Below are 22,655 nucleotides of genomic sequence, written 5' to 3'. Positions count from 1 at the left end.
ACAAAAATCACATGCCAGGTTGGAATGCTATCGATACATTTACGACACACTTCGGTAACACCTTGACGAGTAACGAGTAGAATTATTGTTAAGATTTTGAAAGATTCGTCATCATTGGCATCAAAACAACTGAAAATTTTGCAACGTCAGCAAGATTTTACCGTGCGGTTTCGCCGAAAACGTTGGAAGAGAAATCTGTGGGATTAACCTTGTTTCTTGGAAAACAATGGACAAAAAGCGCATCTTCTCCGTTTAAACACAACTGCATCTATAGTTTTACATGAAATAACATATGTCACAACCTACTATGTTGTAATTCGGTTCAAGATTGCTGAGCAAGCTAAATATTTCACTAATGAAAGCACTGCAGCAGCAAACGTCTAATTGAAGCCCACGTGTAATTGCAAGCGTTGAACCGAGGTAAACTTTCGCAATCAAGTCCCTGAAACCAGCTTTAAGCTACTAGTTTAATCAGCCTTATATCGATTGAATGTCTCGAAATGGTAATTCAATGTAAAAATAAGGAATTTTCAATGAACGGCTACGGCGTAGTGCGGGTCTGAACCATTCAACTGATGTGATGAATAAATAATGCCACCTCTGAGCACAAGAGTATTAACTATACAGCCTCATAAGACGAAAAAACGTGCAATTTGGAGTACCATGCAGACAACGTGGTAAAAATTGGTGCAAGATTGAGCGGAATATTAACGTAGGCTACTTATCATACGTCTTTGATTTGATTACTGCATTGTAAAACCAGTCTCGTCGCTAAAGACATGCAACTCTTGCGATCGGTAGTTGATGGGGAATAATTTTTTGAGATTTCATATGAAATCTTACAGGACTATATTGACATCTTATCTGTCTTTAGCGACAAGACGGAATTTTACAATGCAGTGATCAAACGACCTATGATAAATACTTGCCGGCGTTAAGTACGTTAATATTCCGCTCAAAATTATCAGAGGTTTCTGAGTATAACATTAGATTAGTTGTGTACCGAAACAACAACTGACCAGCTACACAAGCTAGTCTTATTAACATTTATTCAATGTCCAAAAACAACCGTAACCAAACTTATGAAAGTAACGAGACCTAATGTTGCCAGTGACATAGCGAACACTATCAATGATAATTAATATATAATGGTATTTCTCCTACCGTTCTTGTTCGCCAGCGTCGATCCAAATGCCGAAATGACGAAGTCCGTCTTCAGACGCACGACTTGCTCCTCATCGACAATCCACTTCCCTGACTCCATGTCCTGCTCCGTGCGACAGAATCGCATCTCCGAAATGTGGCCATCGGATCTAAGAAGCACTTCTTGAGGAGAGTGAAAAGGCATCAACTCGCATTTTTCCTCTCGCGCAAGATCCATCTGAAAATAGCCGAGCTTGCTTCAATGATCGACAATACACATTCTTTTTTTAAATTAGTACGTCACAGTTAACGTTTATGTCGTGAAATCAACCTCGCAATGACAAGACCATTGTCCGTACAAAAAAACCTTCTCGCAAACATACCGACATCAAATCGGAGTTTTCATAATTTACATGTCTGAATGAATTCACTTAAAAGCGACGTAAAGCAACGTATTATACCTAACTATTAGTATCAAGGCTTATATACTGGTTTAATCGTTCTTGTTTTTTTTTAAGTTAAATTGAAAGCCATTCAGCTTTTCTTGGAAAGCGCAGTCAAGTTTAAAATACAGAAGTAAATCTTCAATTTTAAATAACTCGTGCTTTGATACAGCCTGATCATAAACCGGCGAAGCACAGGCAAATAATTTAATACGCGCAGAAAAAAATTACGTTTTGAAACGCAAAATATGAACTAACAAATTTCTAACTACATTTGAAATATACAAAAACTAATTGACAAAAATAACGCAGCTTAGTGTCTTTAAAAATACGGGCATGAAAAAATAAGCCTTCTCGTTAGAGCCGAAATTCAAAAACCTTTCTGACCTTTTGTAGAAAGTAAAGTTTAACTAAAATACCTAAGTAAAAATCGATCCACAAGACACGCGGCTGCATTTATATTCATGTTTCGAGTTGAACGCAGAATCGCAGATGCAAACGTATGCATTCACAGGTCGAAGCTGACAACCAAGTGCGAAAACTTTGCAACTGGTGGACTTTTAATCGTTTCCAACCGGAAACAGAAAATCCGACGTCAAAGACAAAACGACAAAAACGCGATTGGCTGCAACAGATTTTAACCGTTCACCTGCTTTGGTCCCATGCAACTGAAGCGTTATAAACTGCTCGCAAACTTTGTGACAACTACTATTGAACTTACCAAACAACGTTACACACATTTCAAACTATCTTTTCCAGTTCTACGTTCTAAGGCTAATGAATAAAAAAGCTGTCCGTTGCTATAAGCCACTTTCAACAGCATCTCGCGCTACTTGCGTTCGACACCGACAGCACAAAATGCAAGATTGTCGCCTGAAGCGAAGAATCCAACCAGGAACACACGTCTACAAACCTGTATGGGTTTTACACGTATCGAGAAACAGCTGCATTTTTGCAGGTGTCAGGCCTGCTCATAGCCGAACATAATGAAGTTGTGATGTAGTATTGCAGGATTCATCATTTTAAAAACAGTGGAATGAAAAAAAAGCAATCGCCATGGGAAATGTTGCTTGTATGGTGATTTTTACTGGGAATTTACAATGTTGTTGAGTGGTCATTGAATGATTAAATAGAAAACTCATGCAAAATTGATGTAACAAAGGTGTACAGCTGGCTTGTTATACGACCCATGCAGCGAGTTGAGCCTGATTACACTGTGTGACCTGCAGCAAGCGTGCATTGCAGAACCACATTAAACGTTTTTATCAGTATGAATTTGTTTGAAAACATGAATGTTAACTGCACGTATCAATATGATGATGTCAAAATCTTCAGTAATAATAAGTAACGGTAAAACGAACTTTAAACTAACCCACTGCTTAACAGCAATTAAAGCAAAATGAAGATCTAATTGTAAATTGTATCGAGTGCAAACTGCAAAAGTACAGAGTGTGCTAAAATGTACTGTCATGGAGGATGTGCCAACGACCTTCGCACAGGCCAAACCAACGCGCAAGAACCAACTTTGATGATTGTTATTTGAACCTTGGATCCGTAGTCACCGTTTTGGATTTTATACCGTCGATTTTGGTGAGTGGCATGACGGATATCCTAATTGACAAATCGGAATTGAACGAATCATCATTGACCAATACGAAATACCTGTCTGAATGTCCACGGCTTATTGATTTTTATCATTCGAAATCCATCATTCAGCAACTCAGTAGCTCGCAAATCTTGCCATCACTATTTAATGACTTCAACCAACCACAAAACAACGATTTACTAGCTAAAAGCAGATTCCAGTTAGCAAATCAGACCTTTTTGCAATGATCCAACGTCAGTCGCCGTTAAATCAATGTACAGTAGAAGGCACTGATCTGTTGGTTGGAATGTGATCTATCACTGTATTTGATGGCACGCAAATCTTGTTTGGATTTTGAAAAGTTGAAAACAACCTGACAGTCACTGTTGCGATAAAATTTGCACTTAAAATTCATGTAAACGCGGCAATATCTTACATTAAACAAACACAAGTTATAAATTAGAACACGAGTGAATTTGTAAATGTTAAAAATGACTCACAATGCAGCGCGGAAATAACCTGGGAACACTTTCCACACTTCGCGCTGCCCGGCGAAAATCATGCCAAGACGCGAGATCATGAAATGTTCTCAATTATTCACTCCTGTCATAGGTAATCAATATTAAGTATAAAAAGTAAAATTATTGGAAATCAAGCTTTCGCCATCAATCTTGGTGCTATTCCAAATAATGTTTCGTTGAGATTGAGATCTTCACAAGCGACAACAGTGACAAACCTAGCGTTATAGCTTCTTGGAAGTGACAATGTCCACAATTAAGATGAACTAGAAAACGCGTTTATACCCACCCTGCAATCCATGCAACCTAAATCTGCCTACAGTAGCTAATACCCACCAACCAAACACCCAGCACCTACGAAAAGCAACACAGCGATAAGGTAAATCTACGTGACGGCCATGCTTATTGCTTATCTTCCTGGGTGTATTCCCACAAACAGAATTTCTGCTTAAACAATAAGTTAACGATTTTAAACGTGATTTTTATACAGCTCGCTGTAGCAGTCTAAAAGTTACTGTAAAAAAGAGTTGCCAGATGCAAATATAAAAATGTCAAAATTTGTCTCTAAAAATGTTTCTCCTGCAGGTGATTCAACAAGTGCATAATTCTTAGACAGGTTAATACAGTAGGCCTAATTGTGAAGAAAGGGGCGTTCTTCCCGGCTATCAGCACAAGGCTGAGCACTCACTAGTACAGCGAGCAGTTGCGATTCGCTAACCATAACGGTATAGCTTCCACGCTAGCCATTCAGACCATCCAATCAACAATATGTTTCTCGGCAGCCGATTTGTAGCAAGAATTGACAGCGATAGACACGTGTACGTGCACGTGTCAATCGCTGTCAATTCTTACTACAAATCGGCTGCCGAGAAACACATTAGGCCTAACGTAATAATAAGTCGCGACAGATATATCACGTGTTAATGTTGTGAAACAAACTTTTTATCACTTTAGAATACTGTACATTACGTGCCGCATCCGCGATTCTTACGCGTATTTAGTAGGGTGTTTCATTTTTTCACCACTTTTGAAATTCAAAATGCCTGGGGTCCCATCTGGTGGTATTTGGGGAAAAAAGTTTACACCCCAATTTTTTTTCAATTATGACGTCATATTGAGGTGGTCCACGAGGTTTGAAATTTTTGGGCCTCAAAATCTCGAAATTTGGGCGTATCTCCGGAACCACACATCATAGATCGACAAAATTAGTATCAAAATGCGCAGAAGGGTCGGTTTCCTATACCTGATGTAGAGAATATTAAGGTCTATCTGCTTGAGAAAAAAAGTTATTTCAAAAAATCTGATTTTCGGTCTATTTTCTCCTGATGAACAGAGATCAGGTGATCAAGATAATAAGTTTTTCTGTATTTTTCCACTCTTGGAAGCTGTTATTGCGTAGTAATAGTTGGTGTTAAGGTTTCAGTACTGGGCTTGTCTAGTCTTGCTATCTGGTTAAGCAAAGCCCCATCTTGCATTGCTCCGGGTCCCTTCTTGGCGCCGTCCACAAAAGAAATGACGTGGGAAAGATATATTTCGTTTATGTGGGACATACATTTAAGGGTATGAATATCATGACCAACTTCATCATTATAATAATTGACCAGTCGAGTATTGACTCCGGACTTTTTTCCTGTATTGAGAGCAGTCGTATCAGCCATGACTGAATATACTTGGGATAGGTGAACTCTGCAAGCCTCCTGGATGATGGTGTCAAAAATCAGTGCTGCAGTGACCGACACAATTTTGGGAAAATATTTAACAGCAAGCACACTTTCGTGCTTCATGCCATTATCATCAACAAGTTGACCCAAGAAAACGTATCGATCTATTTTATCGACAACGCGCCCATCATAACATAACTGCATGGCAGAAGCTGAGTTGAGAAGGTTCTCACTTTCCATCAGAGATTTTTCTCTTGTTTTTTGTCGTTGGCGGTATACTGTCGAAGGTGCTGCAGCTATTTGATCTTTTCCAAGAACCGACCTCATAAGATCTGACTGTTGGCGTACCGAAGTCATCCTACGATCAGCAAGTAAACAACTTCTATCATTTATTGAAAAAGAATGTACTTTCTTGTACACTTTTCCCCCAATAGCTGGTTTCAGAGGCTCGTATTCCCTATCATCTTCCTAATTCATATCCCCATCAGAGTCGCTTTCGCTACTGTGTAGACATCTAACTGCTTCATTTCTTTTTCTTTGTTTCGAACATAGTAATGCCGATGCTTTGGCAGATTGTATGCCAGAAGTGCTCGGTTGTTCAACTTCACTGCTCGTTTCCCACCTCCTTTTATGATTTTCCCGTTCTAAAGCCTTTTCTACATGGTTGACATCTACGCCACTGATAAGCATTTTTCAATCTTTTTGCTGCTCTTTCAAGAAAGCGATTTCTTTCTCCTGGACTCGGTTTTCGAGTTCACAGGTGCAAGAGAGTTTCTTTTGAAAAACAACCAGATTTTCGGAGATCGAACACTTCACTTACATGCACATATATCGAACAAGTTCTGTAACCATTCTTGATTAACCTCATTACCTCTGCGTTTCATTTCTTTTTTTCTTGCTGCATTGTACTTCTCTATCACGTCTTTTAACTTGGCTTCAATTCTCTGTTTGCTAAGCACTGGAAGACCAGTTTTGTTCCATATGCCAACTACATCTTTCAGCAGTTCATCTTTCAAATCTTTGAAATAGAGTACCGTATTTTCTTCAAAAACTTGGGATTAGTTTCGGCTACCGTACTCTCTTCCTCAAGTAAAAATAGTGATGATTATATCTGAATTAAGGGGAAGCACATTTTTCTCCGATTCCTTGAAGTTTTGCATCGACTTACTAATACTTGGCCTTAATGCCATAATGACACTTAATCAAAATCTAAAGCAGGTGAGCATACATACCTCTTCCTCAACGGTTACATTATAATATCCTCGACGAGGAATAGCCATCATCATCATTATAATAGCATTACCTTCAATTATTACCCTTTCGTCTCTTGCAAAACGAACAAGGACTATTATTACGCAATAGCAGCTTCCAAGAGTGGAAAAATACAGAAAAACTTATTATCTTGATCACCTGATCTCTGTTCATCAGGAGAAAATAGACCGAAAATCAAATTTTTTGAAATAACTTTTTTTCTCAAGCAGATAGACCTTAATATTCTCTACATCAGGTATAGGAAACCGACCCTTCTGCGCATTTTGATACTAATTTTGTCGATCTATGATGTGTGGTTCCGGAGATACGCCCAAATTTCGAGATTTTGAGGCCCAAAAATTTCAAACCTCGTGGACCACCTCAATATGACGTCATAATTGAAAAAAATTTGGGGTGTAAACTTTTTTCCCCAAATACCACCAGATGGGACCCCAGGCATTTTGAATTTCAAAAATGGTGAAAAAATGAAACACCCTAGTATTTAGGCTTGGTTAAAGACTTCTTAAAAAGTTAAGCAATGTCGCGTTGCCAGAGTTTGGTGGTTTTAACTAAAAACTAAACAGAGGTTACGAAACTAGGTTAAGAATCCGATTGTAGTAAACATCTGACAACTCTAGTAAAGTTCTGTACTGCGGTAATTCCTGGACCATTATCTTGGGGCAGTAAATTTGCTTGAAGTTTTGTCAAGTAGGCTATGCAGTCGTCATGTGTCGTATCAATCGGAACGTTTATTTCGAATTTCAAACTACCCGACACAAGTCTAAGCAAAGAGACAATCAACAACCTCGCTAAATCAACAATAGACGCAATAGACCACATCAACAACAAACTTTTATCAAGTATTTCACAATGCATATTTTAATGACCTGTTTTAGCCCGATGCTGCGAGTTCGCTGTGGTAGGTTAATAGCGAATTGCACTAGCTTTCGGAACACAGTTCCCTAGTCATGTGCTATGACAAATTCGTCATTTGAACTGTGTTTCGAAAGCTAGCTATAACCACAGCAAACTAGCAGCATCAGGCTAAAACAGGTCGTTAAAATCTGCATTGTAAAGTAAGCAACGATCGTGCTGCTAAAAGCCAAACTCAATTAATTGCATTTATCAAGTAATAACAAAACACATTTGCAGCAACAACAATTAATGACAAGCTAACGACCATTATCTCTGAAACAAAAGCAGCAATGCGCTGAGTGAGAAAAAGGTTTGCTAATAATACAAGATAATGCGCAAAGAAACAAATCCGTCATAGCAACTTTACGAAGAAAGTGCATGAGCATTGAGCAAGTATGAGCATTGAACATCATCGTTTAACTTCAATAAGTAGGATACATTTTTACGTTTGTATATACATTATTTCTTTCGTGAAACGCTACTTAGTACTTAGCAGGGGCGCAACTAGGGGGCTGTCTAGTCGGCATGACACCCCCTTTAAGATTTGCAACTTCAAGAGGGACGACTAAGTACTATTGATTGTTATGGTTTGTTTTATGTCGCTTTACAACATCTAAGGTCTTTTAGCGACATTCATTATTATAATAGCTATTTAGCACAGTTAGAGCACAACAGGGCATAGTGAAGGGTGCAATACGACACAACACAACATAATACGATACAGTAGTTTAAATACATCATTAGTGGAAAAGAAATTCTTGTAGGAGGTTAGGCCCACGAAAGGCAGGTACTTCTTTGGAATTGCACGCTTGGTGTTACAAACTGAAACAAAATAAGGAAAGCCCAGCCAGCAAATCAATCGCTTTCCACACCGATTCAATGTCCAAAGACGCTGAATCAATGTAAAAAACGATCGATCTCTGGCTGGGAGCAGACACGACACGGGTGCACTACAGTACAACATGGACGATTACAGTGATTAAAATAATAATTTAAATAAGCTTATTGCAGGAGTTTATAAAAGCCAGCAGATGTGTAGTAGTTGGACGATTTTCAGCAAAATTTTTCTCCGATATGTTTATTCCATACGTGCTCAGATTTTGTTCAAGACACTTCCTTTGAGTTGCATATTTACTGCAATGAGATAGAAAATGATTCACAGTCTCAGGGCTCATACATGTGTCGCATAGTCCAGAAGTGTGGCATCCGATCTTGAAGAGGTGTTGGTTTAAACGGCAGTGACCGGTGATGAGTCTAAAGACGGTTGGATGGTCAGGTACTTTGTTTGTTCCTGCACTTTTGATGTCAGGATATATAGATTTGTAGAGTTGGCCTGTGGTACTGTTTATATAGTGATTATTCCATTTTTGCAGAGCTAGATCTTTGGTGAGGTTTTTGACTTCACTTAGGCTGAGTTTTGTGTTTGCGGAGATGGGGGTAATGGCTGATGTTGGTATTGCTGGTATGGCTCCTGAAGCAAGTTTTGCTAAGAAATCAGCAGTTTCGTTTCCAGGAATGCCTACATGACTAGGAACCCATAAAAACTTTACTTTTGTTGTATTTGATATAATGCTGGAATGAAGCAGAAGTATGTCATTGATTAAGCTGTGTTTTGTCCAGGTTGGATTTGAAATCGTCCGTAGTGCACTTAAGCAGTCGCTAATGATGACCGACTTACTTTGTTTGGTCTCTTTTATCCAAATAAGTGCAGCCTTTATTGCAAACAGTTCGGCACTGAACACAGATGCGGATCTATTAATTGTGAAACAGCGTTTTATTCCATAGCGGTTTACAAAAAAGGAAGATCCGGTTTTCGTGTTGGTCTTGGATCCGTCTGTATATATGTTGAGAAATTCTGAGTAATTTTTTGTGAGGTGCTCAGCGACTATTCCAGAGATGGCATTTGGATGGTCAAGCTGGGAGGTTTCAGTTACAAGGGTGTAGTCAGTTATGGGTATATAGACTTCCCAGGGTGGGATAGATGGTTCTTGGATGAGGTTTACGGTAATATTCGTGTCTATTGTCTCGGTGAGGGAATGGAATGGTTGGTAGTTACTTGTGCTGATCAAATTTCTTGGCAAACTTTCCTCGAGGATGTCATGTGCTGGGTGGCGTAAAAATGTCAGAATGTGGGCTTTGTAGTTTAGACAAAGTTGCTCGTATCTAAGTGACAAGGGTAATTCATTGCAGTAGTGTTGTAGGTTTGAAATTGGGGTACTTTTCATTGCTCTGGAGCATATTCTTAGAGCTTCATTTTGTAATGTCAGAATTGGTTGGAGTGTGGTTTTGTTTGTGGCAAAATATGCTTCCATACCATATTCAATAACCGATCGTATTATGGCTCTGTAGATGCAAAGCAGTGCTGATTTTCCTGCTCCCCAGTTTGTGCCCTTCAGTACACGGAGGACATTTAGTCTTGATTTGGATTTTTCTGCAACATGTTTAGCATGGATGCTATACTTTCCATTTGACTGAAATGTGATTCCAAGGTATTTGTAGTCTTTTTTGATGGGGATTAACGAATTTTTTATTTCGAGTGTACACGGATCATATTTACGTTTGTTTGTAAACAGCACAACCGCTGATTTGTTTGCGGAGATCTTGAAGCCCCATTTATCACACCAGTCTTTGGTTTTTGAAAAGTCAGATTTGATTATATTAGTCAGAGTTGAGATGTCTTCTCCAGTTTTCCAAAAACAGAAGTCATCTGCAAAAAGTGCTGTAGAAGAGGTAATTAAGTTTGGTAGATCGTTGATCGCTACGTTGAATAGTAATGGACTAATAACGCTGCCTTGAGGAATTCCGTTTTCTAGTTTTCTTGTGGTAGATAAAGCTTTGACAACCTTGACTTGAAAAGTACGATTTGACAGGAAAGATTTGATCCAAGATAGCATGGCTCCTTTGATCCCTAGGTCATATAGTTTTAGGAGGACTGCGTCGTGATAGACCATATCATAAGCTTTCTCAAGGTCAAGAAATACAGTTTGTACTGATTCACCGTAAGATAAGGATTTTTGGATGGTGTCGTGGAGTCTGATAATATGATCTGTCGTTCGACGTCTTTTTCTGAATCCAGACTGTTGAAGATGAAGTAGATTGTTTTGTTCTAGATACCATCTGAGGCGATTAGTTACTATTTTCTCCATAGTTTTGCAAAGGGTGCTGGTTAAAGAAATTGGTCTGTAGGAGGAGGGTATACCCGTTGGTTTGTTTGGCTTATGAATTGGAATGATGATTGAATGTTTCCATTTGAGTGGCAGTGTACCTGTCGACCAGACGTAGTTAAACAAGTCGAGGAGGATATTCAAACTGCAAGGGGGTAGATGACATAACATTTGATAATAAATGCCGTCCGCACCTGCAGCAGTGTTTTTATTACCTTTAAGGACTGTCTTCAACTCGTTCATTTGCAGGGGTGAATTGTAAGATTTATTGTAGAAATGGGTTGCCAGTTTTGATTGTAGATTGTTCGAAATTGAAAGACTGGAATTTTCACGGAATTTTTTTGAATAGTTGGTTGAGCTGCTAACTGAGAGAAATTGATCTGCAAGGATGTTGGCTTTGTTGATATCACTTTCTGCTTTAGTGGCAAGAGTGGGAATTCTTTTGGTTTCCTTTATGCCTGAAAATTTTTTAATAATTTTCCACACTTTGTCAAGCTTTGTTTTACTATCGAGGGAACAGCAGAAATTGTTCCAGCTTTCTTTTTTTGCTTGGATGATGGTTTTTCTGGCAATTGCCCGGAGGCGCTTAAAGGCTTGGATGTCTGTTGGGTGTCTGGTACGATGAAGACGTTGTAGTGCTATTTTTTTGTTCCTTACTGCTCGTTTACAATTGTCATTCCACCATGGAACGCCACTTGATTTGAATGGTTTGGTTTTAGGAATTGCTATAGACGCGCAGAGTTGGATAGTTTCGGAGAGGTTTTGGTTAAATGTATTTATATCATTTGAGACAACAGAAGAATTTAGCTTTTCTTGGCATAATTTGGAATTCTTAGTAACAAAAATGCTAAATTCTATATTAAGCCATTTGTAGTAATGTTGACTAACCTCCTCAGGAACAGCTCGGACGTTGGTGAAGCCCTTGCGAAAGACGACAAACACTCGTTTCGCTCCGCATCGCAATGCTGATGTTGCACAATCAAATGCAGTGTCCCCAGCACCAAGAACAACAACTGATGCATTTCTCATATTCGGCAAAGTGGTTTTCGAACACCCGCACATTCCTGAGCAAAGGCAATTCGACGTCAGCAAATCAACGTTTGCACACGTTGAGTTAACGCCAAAAAAAAGACTGATTTGCTGGCCGGGGTAGCAATTAACCACTCGGCTTCTTGAAAAAAATTTGACGCCAAGCACTTTTCCTAATCAGCTCTACAAAGTAATGAAAGATGATAACAATTTTTTGATCGATTTAGCGTCGCTCAATGCTGATTTGAAGTGAAACCGATTACACATTTGACTTCACGTACCAGGCTTGGATGCTTTTGCGACCATTGGCAAAAAGTCTTTGGATGTGTAAAAGCCCTGCTCTTGTTTCAGTCCTTGGAATATGCCTATCTTCTTCGGCTCTGGAAGCCCGATCCCGACGAACACAGCATCATATCCTTGCTCACGGAAGCTTTCCAAAGTACGGCCTTCTTCACCCAAACCCTTTCCTTGTTCGATCTGTGTTTATTTGTATATATCGAATCATAAACTTATACGATGTTAAAGACATAGAAATAGAAACATTCTTCACAAAATATCAAGACTTTTCAGTAGCTTAGAAATAGCCAACCAATCATTTCCGCCCGGATTTTTTCGCCTAATGCTTGCAAGTTGGATACGTTGTTTTACAATTATATGACTTATCTTGCGTTTATTCCTTACCTTTACTTTCAAGTCTGTCATCAGCTGGATTTCGAAACTGACAGCTTGGTACGGGAGGCGAAATTGCGGAATTTCTGAAGTGCTGCGTTAATGACATGATTGTTTACTACACACATGCAAACAACAAAGGGGTAATAATAAAGTCGTTTTCCTATTCGTCAGTTAGCACCGTCATACAGTTATTGTCGTTTCAAGACAAATATCTAAAGGTAAAGATTCATATTAAACGGATGGGAAGATCAGGAAGCAAATCTCTGTGTATATCTATCTATACTTAAAAACGTTGTCAAGTGTGTTTTTCCGAAAGAAGGTATATCCTCTCAGTGAGTGCCGAACTGGCTACCTCTCAAGTATCACAGAGCACTCTCACCGGTCACCACATGTCCACAACATTTTAAAATGATGGACTTTATAACGCAGTGTGTATGCACAAAAAGTGTGTAATATTGTAGTGTGTAAGTTTTCAATACATTTTATGCATAATTCTTTTAGACAAGCAGAAAACGAAATGGATCGTTCCGTTTCAAAAGTTACTACAAAAAAGAAAGCGATCGCACATATGCTCAAACTAATTTGGCAACCTTGAAAAATTAGGACATACCCGTAGGTTATAAATAAAAAATAAAAAAATGGTTTTGAAATTAAATATGACCAAAAGTAGGGAAGTTACGCCCAGTTTCATGGTTGACATTCAAAAGTGAGTCATGGTATTTCCCCTTATTTGAGATTTGAAAGGTTGACATGACTCATTTGCCGGTTGCATGTTGTAAAGTTAAAATTTTGCTCATTTTTTGAAGAAACGCCTACGCATTTTTGTTTTCTTAACCATTCAAAGGAAAATTCTTATCGCGTGTTGTCATGAAAGCAACTCCTGACACCAACTAACTGTTAGACGAATAGTCTACAAGAGGTAAACACCAAGTATGATTCAGCGGGATAATGACGACAACGACAAAGGTCAGGCAACCGAGGTGAACCACAGTGCTCGGTGATGAGTCACAGTGACTGTCACAACTTCTTGAAAATGCAACGTTGTAAAAACGTAACCGAGACAGAGGCAACAAGAAAAAACTGATAAACTTGAAAATATCTAACTGGGACTGTTTCAAATGATTTTGATTTTAAACCAAGCGAAATTCATTACTACAAAGCTACATTTGAAATGAAACAAAATGAAGCGATGAAAGGATTTTTCAAAATTCATTTTTTATATCTGTCCGTGAGCCAGAATAATTAATGTCTTCGAAGGGCATGGCGCAAGGCCACAAGTTCCGTGAACTGACATTCACGCACGTTGCGAACGCAAAACGAAACGAACTTGTTTGGATTACGAAACGAAAACAAAATAATTTTGCGTAAAAATAAAATCTTCAAATTTTTTCGAATTTTGAGGTAATATAGCTTTGAACTGCCCTAGATGTGGAGTAATCTCACGGTCTATTGAATCGCTGTGTGTTGATGCAATACTAAACACAAAATGTCAGTTGGTACGGCAAGGTGCCATGTATGCAGTACGAGCAGACATAAATACATAACGAGATCAAATCTGAATGAAGTGACAAAACCAACTGCTAACAATTAACATTTACACTTCTATGAAAAACTAACAACCGAGCGCATTGGGGATGACAAATCAAAAATCTAACGACAAAGATAGAGCATCGTGGGGGACCAAACGAGTTATTGTACAAGCCAAAATCAACGGTTCTTTTCTGGTTAAAAGTTCTGTCATCTAAGCTGATTTTATTATCATCTGCGCGCCTCACATCAGCCTTTAGCCTTTCCCATTATAAAATAATCAACGCCACTACAGCAGTCGAAATTACAAAACACTTTTTTCATTCAAAGACTGAAGTATTCTGAAAGAAATGATTCCATAAACAAGAACTGTGGGCCAATATAGCAACAATTAGTCAAATTTATTTAATTCAGTTCATAGCCTACATTTGAAATGTAAATTGCCATTGGGATTATTCTTAAGCTGCCTAAAATGTTGAATTTTCCCTTTCGATTTCTTTGAAACTGAACTCTCGTCTAGAACGTGTACTTTTTCCAACCATGAAATTACTGAGCCAAACTAAGTAGAAGCTGGCCCCAGGCAAGCGTAGAGCTTAATTTCATGCAATGAACTTGAAAGCTCTAAGCTTTTGGATTCAATAAGTGAGGCATCACTCTAATATCAATGCACTTGAATGCGACGAACCTATCTGCCCTTCAAACACTTTCTATATATCGAACTGTTAGTAGAACTGCCGACCTTTCCTTGTTGATTTAGTGATAGGTATTCACCCGACGTGTTCTTTTGTAAGCACATGATGGTGTTTTTCTATTCTACAACGTTTGGCAACGTTTTAATGACAAAAATTATAATCTATGAACTTTGTTTATTGTTCTCTGACAGTCGTGCAAAAACTTGGTCATCTCAAAATTGAAATGTGCCTACTTTAGCGCAGCTTTATCGGATGCTCAGTTAATACTCTTCATTCAAGCGTTTTCTCTCCACACTAATTCAGTCGCCGCCTCTTTTTCAAAAAAACAACATGAACTTCACAAAGATTTCTTTTTTCTCTTCTGTAAAGCACAGAAGTGCTATAGCTGCTGATTTTTCCTTACGTAATGCTAATATTCTTTGTGTTGACTTTGACTTCATCTTGAGAATTCAATAACTTGAGAGGTATATCAGTAAAGCACAACTTTTACGTATTCACAATGCTTTTTGAAGGATCATGGAGATAGTACGAAAAGGCCTATTCTTACCCTCAAAAATAGGTTGTTTGTGCCGAAGTCAATCGCCAAAGCGTTGGAATTTGCGTGGTGTTTATCATACTTCCAACGTGAAATCATCATGGTACCATATTTGAAGCGGGAAAAAAGTTTTAGTCGAGATCTTGACACAATTCTATCACGAACAGTCACGTGAGCCTATTTATTGGACATTCGTTAACCAAGAAAGGATGAATATGAGAGAAAAGCAACCTGTTTGTTCTTTTGTGACAAACGGTGTTTTCATAGAGCCAGGAAATAGAGAGAAAAATAAACTAAAGTTAGACATGACGTACAAATGTTTTGCTCCCATAAACAGCACTCTTGAATATAATTCTACACTGCAAACATAAGACAATTTCAAAAGTTTAGAAAATCGCAACATCAAATACTGCGTTCAATCCTGAAACATATCCTTTTTTTGTCACAATTTGTTGCAAAAATAAGTTTGGGTAATAAATGCCTTCAGCTTTTGCTTAAGAATTGTCTAAAAAGACAAGACACTGCATCAGACAAACGAGCAGACAGTTCGTCTACTTTTTCCTGAGCGTTTTCCGTTCAAGTCTAAACGACAATCAAAACAGAACTCGAAGCTTGCTTGATTTCTTTTTGGTAATAAAATCGATGTGATCGCATTCACTTTTTTACAATGAAACAATGTCAACGAAGTGAAGTGGCTTTTTGTTGCTATCACGTGATGAAGCCAGCCTCATGGGAAATAAAGAATCGACGGTTTTTTAAACACTGAAGTAGAATGTAAAGCAAGTGCCCCTTGCAACTACCATCAATAGTTCACCATACGCATCAGAGAACATTCTTGGTAGACAATAGGAGAAATATCGGAGTGAAAATACTCGGGCTGTTCGAAACAGTTTTTTTTTTGTGTGGTGGAAAAAATAATTAAAACCCAGACAAGGCGTTGAAACGAAATGAAACATTTCAAAACTTAGACATACTTTTTGTTTCGAACAGCCGGAGAAAGAACTTCGAAAAGAACTGCCAGTTCAAGTTGAAATGTACGTGAACCAACCGGATGTCAACAAATTTAACGTATGTATAATATACTTTTCTTTGCCTTGTGTTTGCAAGCAACAAGTGTTGTTTTTCTATAAAACGAATCTACGAAGTAAATCTATTTGGAATCTCAGTACACTAAGTTTTCGCAAAACTAATAAAAAAAGCAATTGGAAAGCTCGAGTGACGGACAATAGACCGACAACGTCATGGCAATGGCTGTAACTGACGCAAAGCTCGAAATGAAAAGCAAATATCGTCGCTCTTGACTGCAACAGGGTCAAAAAGGTTGACAAAAACAAAGAAGCACTGCGAATGATGGTTTTATGGGAGGCGTTCGTACGAGGGGCACCAGTGCGTTAAACGTGGAATGTAATAAAATATGCAAATGAGGCTGTGAATGCAGTATTAGTTTTGATTTTAAACGAAAGAGATTGTCCATTTGAGGTAACCAATTCTCTGAAAAAGTCGCTTCTTTGCGAATATTAAGGTTTTGTTCGAAATAAAGTATTCCTATTTCAAATAAAGTATTTCCTGTATCATTTGTTTCAATCTGTGCTTTTCAGTCCAGAGTGTCGTTACAGTTGTAGTGCAAAGTCAAATTTATGTTACGATTTCATTTTATGTACATTGCAGATTTACTTCCTGATGAGGACACACGTACGTGTCGAAAACGCTTGAGTTTATTTTAATTATGTTATATTTTTTTTTTGGAAAAAAAGTATGTTAAACCCGCTAAGGTTCCTCTGCTTTATTTCTCTATGGTTCAATAAAGTATTCGATACTGAATTCCTTAGTCGTGGTTTGATTTCGAGCTATCTCTTCGTAAAGACTGAAGAATTTCATTCCTTTTAAATATCCAAGCAATTTAGCTTTGTTTAATACTCAAAATAAAAACAAAATAATCCCACAATGAAGAAAACTCATAGCAGGTGGCTTTGCACATTCCTCTTGAAAAGTTTGGATACTATGGCTGTAGGTCCTTGTAGGATGTTCCATGGCCATGGATGTTCTAACAAAAACATTTCGAGCAGATGTTACCTTTCAAAGCAAAATTCATTCGACTTGGTTTCGTTTTGCCTTGTTTTAATTTAGGTTTACTGGTGGAGAATTTCGTTTAGTTTATGTCAAACTACCTTTTAAACAAAACAATTTACTTTGAAAAATAAAATTTGTTTCGAACATTTCTATTCGGTTAAATAAGCGATGGCGAACTTAGGAAGAAAATAATATGTTGGAGAGAAATTTGTTTGTTGTATAAAAACAATGTAAGTCGGATTGTCGGCAATTGACAACTATAGGCGATGGGCAACTATCAGGATAAACTTGCATAATTGGGAACCTCGCAAAGTACCATAAACCGTAGTTACTCCAGGTTACTGTGTAACAGTTCGTCGGTTTCGCTAGTCGGAACGTGCTCTTCAGATACCTTATTATTAATAACACGCACAAGGTGCTTTAACTAAACTGAAGCTTTTTCAGTTGATTTTTTGTATCTTTGAATATTCAGCTGCATCTTTCAACATGACCAGCAGATTTCGCCCTTTTTGAACATCTTCACTGGCTGTAATTACTTTTTAATGCCACCATTTCCATTGAAGTAATGGTATACTCTCGGTGTCCACCAGATCTAAACAAGCAACTAGTTTTATTCTTTCTACAATTTTTTTCAAAATCTTTAAAAAAATAACAGTAATCCCTCTCCCCTCAAGTACATGTAGCTCCACACAAGTGAAATTTGTATGACTTTTGACTCTTTTTTTATTTTTTTAAAAATAATGTCTAAAAAGGCATTATTAAAAAAAGCTACAAACTACTCCTCAAGAGCCTTGATATGATCATGAAGCTGTGATAGCGAAACCGGTTTACGATTAAAAAATGAGGCTGGTAAACTGTTTGTTGCATTGAGTAACAAGGCTTTTATTTATTAGTTAGTTAATTCCTTTGCTGCCAGTCAAACAGGTTAAGAAACGCTGCTGGAGATTGGTTTTGAGAACACAGTTTGTTACGAAAATCTTGCACGTATTGGTACACTGATACAACCTGTTGTTGCTGTTCTTCTATTGCAGGGGTCTCAAACTCAAATTGCTCTGAGAGCAAAACGAATACTGTCTTGTAAATTAACTCGAGGGCCGCAATATCTTTTTGCATTGCGAAAACTTAAGCTGCCTCCCTGACCGGTTCCACCATTCTAAATGTTGCGGATGGGTTCGACAAAGTAGGCTATTCGATACACACTGTGATTCGACAAGTACCTCGACTCCTCATCCTGGCCCACGCGACCTAAGTTGGTGGACCTCTCCCGAGTGCATCACCACTCCAAAATCACGCCACTTTCGCCGACGCGGGTGTGGTAGACCGGTTCTTTAAAGTCTCTAATCTGGCTGCGTTTATAATGCTCTTCTCGCCGTGCCAATCATTTAGAAACCGCGCGTTGTCGATGCTAATAAAACAGTTCATCACCGTTCAATAAACAAAATAACACAGCAAAATCGCACTAAAAGAGGTAGTGAGAACGTACCAAGATCGCAAAAAAAAAGAAATACTAGTAAAAATAAAGAGATAGAAAAATAGTGTAAAAACAAAAAAAAATGCAAGCTGGACCTGGAGAGGCAAAATCTTGCAACTGACCCCCAAAAAACGTGAAAAAACGAAATCAATAAAGAACTAACTGCCGCCAATAGGCTATCAAGGTGAACAAGCAATGTGATTGTGATTACCAGTATGGGGTTTTTGCAAGCAATAGAATGGCGCGACAGTAGCGCTTAAAAATTGTGTGAAGTTTGATAAATATTTTCAGATTTTTGAGCAATTTTAAAGTGAATTTATCTTGTGAAGTGGACAGTGAATAAGAGTGATTTTTAATTGTTAACTATTTGAAAGTTCAAAAATACATCGCGGGCCGCGTGTTTGAGACTCCTGCTCTATTGTATTTGTTACTCGCAAACTTTCCTTAATATTGACATTAAAAAAATCTTACGCAGCCATGAGGATTGAGGAGGTCATTGCTTTGAAAAGCAAACTGTTTTTTATGAAATCTTTCCCTATTTCTTTGCGCAACAGCACACCGCAGCGGATGTAACAACCAACAAGACGTCATCATGTTAAAATATCCCCAGCAGAAAATCCACTACAGTATTACTCATTTTTTCGTATTTGCCTATAATTATATGATGAACTAGATTGTCGGACAAGAATTTGTGGAATGTGAACATTCTAAGAATGTCGCCTGCTTTTCGAATTTCGAACAAATATCCGCTCACCGTAACTGAGAACGTTTTTATTAAGGTAAGGCAGCGATATAATTAATATGTTACTAATTACTATGCATGTTCGTGGCAACATAACCATTACTTACGGCTACGGTCGCATGCAGATTTGCAGGCGTACGACCAAAAGTTGTGTAACACTTGTGTTAAAGAAGTTTTAGGTACAGTACTAATTTCAACAAAAAACCTGGAGCTGTGAAGCCGAACCAAAATTGCATGACTTCGAATTCGCAATCTTTTACAAACCTATTCCGGAAATTCAAAAAATCTTCCCTTTCTACACAATCTACAGCTTTGATAAACCCCAACCCGAGGCGTACGACCGTACGTCAACCCCAGAAGAGTTAAATAAAATTGCGCAGAAGATCACACCTGAACCTATTAAAACCTCAATGCAACAACTAGGACTGTTCTTTCGCAGATACACTCAGATAACAATATCAGTCTATTCAAAATTGATTCAACGTCACAAGACGTTGAGACGTTGAGAGTTGACTGATTGGTTACAAAATGACATGATTCAAAACGAGCTGAATCGGAAATTTTTCTTGTATCAAAAACATGTTGAATGCAAACTGTGGCATTGCAACAAACCAAGCAGCGAAATCGTAAATAAAAACGTATTTCTTTGCAAGTTACAGGACATGTATAAAAATGTTTATCACAATCACAAGCCTAAACGGATCATATGGTATGCTCGTGTACGAGTGGATAAAACATTCCGCTTTCCGCTAACAATAATAATGTCGTGGTTTTATTTATTGTCGCTTTATAACAGCTAAGATCTTTCAGCGACAGAAATCACTTGCAATTTTATATCAGGTGAAAGATGTCATCACATACTACCCGACTTATTCTCACTGCGTTATGCAAGAAAGAACACAATCGGTACCGCTTTTAAAGTCTTCGGTTTGACACGACATGCAATCGTCTCAGATCTACAAGCATCAGAGTCGAAGGCGAAACCACTCAGTCACTGAGCTGGTGCTTTCCGCTAACAGTATTGAGCAATCAAAAAATTCTTGATTACTTTACCGCAAACGGAGCTGCTGTCCAGTTAGGAAATGTAATCAATTGCAAACTCAACAATGACCTTATCAAGCCGTCGATGCTCGGCGTTGCAATCGTTGACTAGTGTGCCTTTCATGACCAGTTGTGAAAACTGTGCAATGACAAGACGGTTGCCGCGTGTCAATGTTCAAGCTGTGCTGTCATAAAAATTTCAAGTCTTTGCATCATTTTTATCTTGGACGTCGCATGCTGCAACTTAAATGCAATGATTAACATCCAACTTAAACGGAAATTCCTGCATCGGTTTCACAACCAAGGCACAAGAGCAAGGCTACGTTTACATGAGAGGCGAAATGAAAATGACCGAAATGAAATCTCAAAGCGGCGTGAAAAACTTTTTGTTTACATGGAATCTCGTTGCGACTGCAGTTGGTTTCGGGCGAAAGGAATTCTGTCTCTACGCATGAGTGATTTTCGCGCCGGTTGCTACTGAGCAGTCAGCAGTTGAGTAGGCTACTGTACGTCGAAAATAAAGCTACAGAAATTATTTCATAACTTTACTTTTGAGAAATGGCAGCGGAGTTAAAGAAATTGCTTGCTGTTTTGCCCCTATTGGTGGGTTCATTAGTTGCGTTGATGCACCTGCAAATGCGATGGATACCCATTATTACAACCCAACTGGAAGCTCAAGAAGCTAAACTGCTGTCTTTAATAAATGATTACAGCACATTGCATAGAAAGCACAATAGACGAGTTAAGAGGTAATTATAATATTTACGATATTATTAGTAAGATAATTTGGTTGTAAATGAATTATAACTACATAGGCTAACCTACTATGCTAACTGTTGCTTTGCTGCCCATATTGAGGCCTTGTTTAAGTTATGCTGTTGTTTGGGTGTGATGTAAAGAGTGCACTGTAACATGTCTGGATATTTTATTACAGAGTGTAGTTGTGTGTCCAAGCAAAATTCATTCGAGCTACATCACATACACTACTACATGTTTTACCAACGGCATAGTGATCAAAGCTTTTACAGCTAAACTGTACATCACTTTTTCTTTTGTTTTAGGTTGAAGAAAAAAAGAGCAGTTGGGAAAAACCCAGGTCGAACCACGTTGTGGTGGGATAACTTACTAATGGGCCGGATGCCAGCAGAAGAGTGGTGTGCCAATGTTCGCATGGATTTTCCTTCTTTTATGACGCTAGTCGACCATGTGCGAGAATACATCACTCCACACAGTGAAGCATTTCGCCCAGACACAGTAACTGCTGAAAAACGTTTGGGGATTGTTTTATATTATTTAAAGGATCAAGGATCCCTTCGAATGACTGCCAACACTTTTGGAATTTCAAAGGCCACCGTATCACTATCAGTGAAAATGGTGTGTTCTGCATTATGCAAGCATCTTGGACCTCGGCTTATCATTTTTCCTGACAATGCAGATAAAATAAATTTGATAGCCAGTAGGTTTAGAAAAAATTTTTTAATTCCACAAGTTATTGGCTGTGTTGATGGAACTCATGTTGCAATTAAACAACCGTCAGAAAATCCTCATGATTACTTTTGCTATAAAATGAAATATTCAGTTAACTGCCAAGCAATTTGTGACGAAAAGGGAGTTTTCATGAATGTTGAAGTTCGATGGCCTGGCAGTGTTCATGATGCAAGAGTGTATGCCAACTGCTCCATTAACAAAGCCTTTTCTCAAAAACTTATTTCATTTGACTGTCAAGAGCTTCTTCCAGGCTATGACCCTGTTCCCCCAGTTTTGATTGGTGACCCTGCCTATCCACTGCTGCCCAATTTAATGAAAGAATATCCCAATGTTAAAAATCCAAAGGAACTTGTGTTTAACCGTCATTTAAGAGCAGCCAGAAATCAAATTGAATGTGCATTTGGAAGACTTAAGGCACGATGGCGCATTTTACATAAAGTTATCGATGTTGACACTGACTTTGTTCCTACATTAATTTACTCGTGTTTTGTCTTACACAACTTTTGTGAGTTAAATAACGTTGAAATTAACAATGTTGATGTCCAAACACTCATGGGTATAGATGAAAGGATGCAATGCTGCAACCATCACAAAAACGTTGATAAATTGTATTCGTATTCTTCCTCCGATGGTAAACGCATTCGCAATGTCTTGGCGGAATTTCTTTTAGATAATTCGCAGTAGACATTTTTTTTATTTGAAATGCAG

At 38.3% G+C, this 22,655-nt stretch overlaps 2 protein-coding genes across 2 annotated transcripts in view; both read right to left on the bottom strand.

The window, feature by feature from the left end:
- Positions 1–22,655, bottom strand: part of LOC145778911 (dihydropyrimidine dehydrogenase [NADP(+)]-like) — a 60,888-nt gene that overhangs the window by 15,133 nt on the left and 23,100 nt on the right. Inside the window, exons 7-10 of the mRNA XM_082590502.1 lie at positions 12,391–12,472; positions 11,991–12,186; positions 11,569–11,744; positions 1,165–1,381 (exon numbers count right to left, since the gene is read on the bottom strand). Coding sequence (XP_082446628.1) covers positions 1,165–1,381; positions 11,569–11,744; positions 11,991–12,186; positions 12,391–12,472 — 671 coding nt within the window. The remainder of the gene's footprint in view (positions 1–1,164; positions 1,382–11,568; positions 11,745–11,990; positions 12,187–12,390; positions 12,473–22,655) is intronic.
- On the bottom strand, positions 4,738–7,003 carry LOC145778397 (uncharacterized). The gene is made up of 2 exons (XM_082589876.1): positions 6,838–7,003; positions 4,738–5,672 (listed from the first exon to the last, which is right to left on the bottom strand). Exon 2 carries the CDS (start codon positions 5,588–5,590, stop codon positions 5,078–5,080), a length of 513 nt encoding a protein of 170 aa, XP_082446002.1. The 5' UTR covers positions 5,591–5,672; positions 6,838–7,003; the 3' UTR covers positions 4,738–5,077.

This window comes from Aplidium turbinatum, chromosome 10 (assembly GCF_918807975.1).
Source record: "Aplidium turbinatum chromosome 10, kaAplTurb1.1, whole genome shotgun sequence".
Classification (NCBI taxonomy): Eukaryota; Metazoa; Chordata; class Ascidiacea; order Aplousobranchia; family Polyclinidae; genus Aplidium; species Aplidium turbinatum.
Note: the sequence above shows the minus strand (reverse complement) of the source record. Positions and strands in the feature narration are given on the sequence as shown.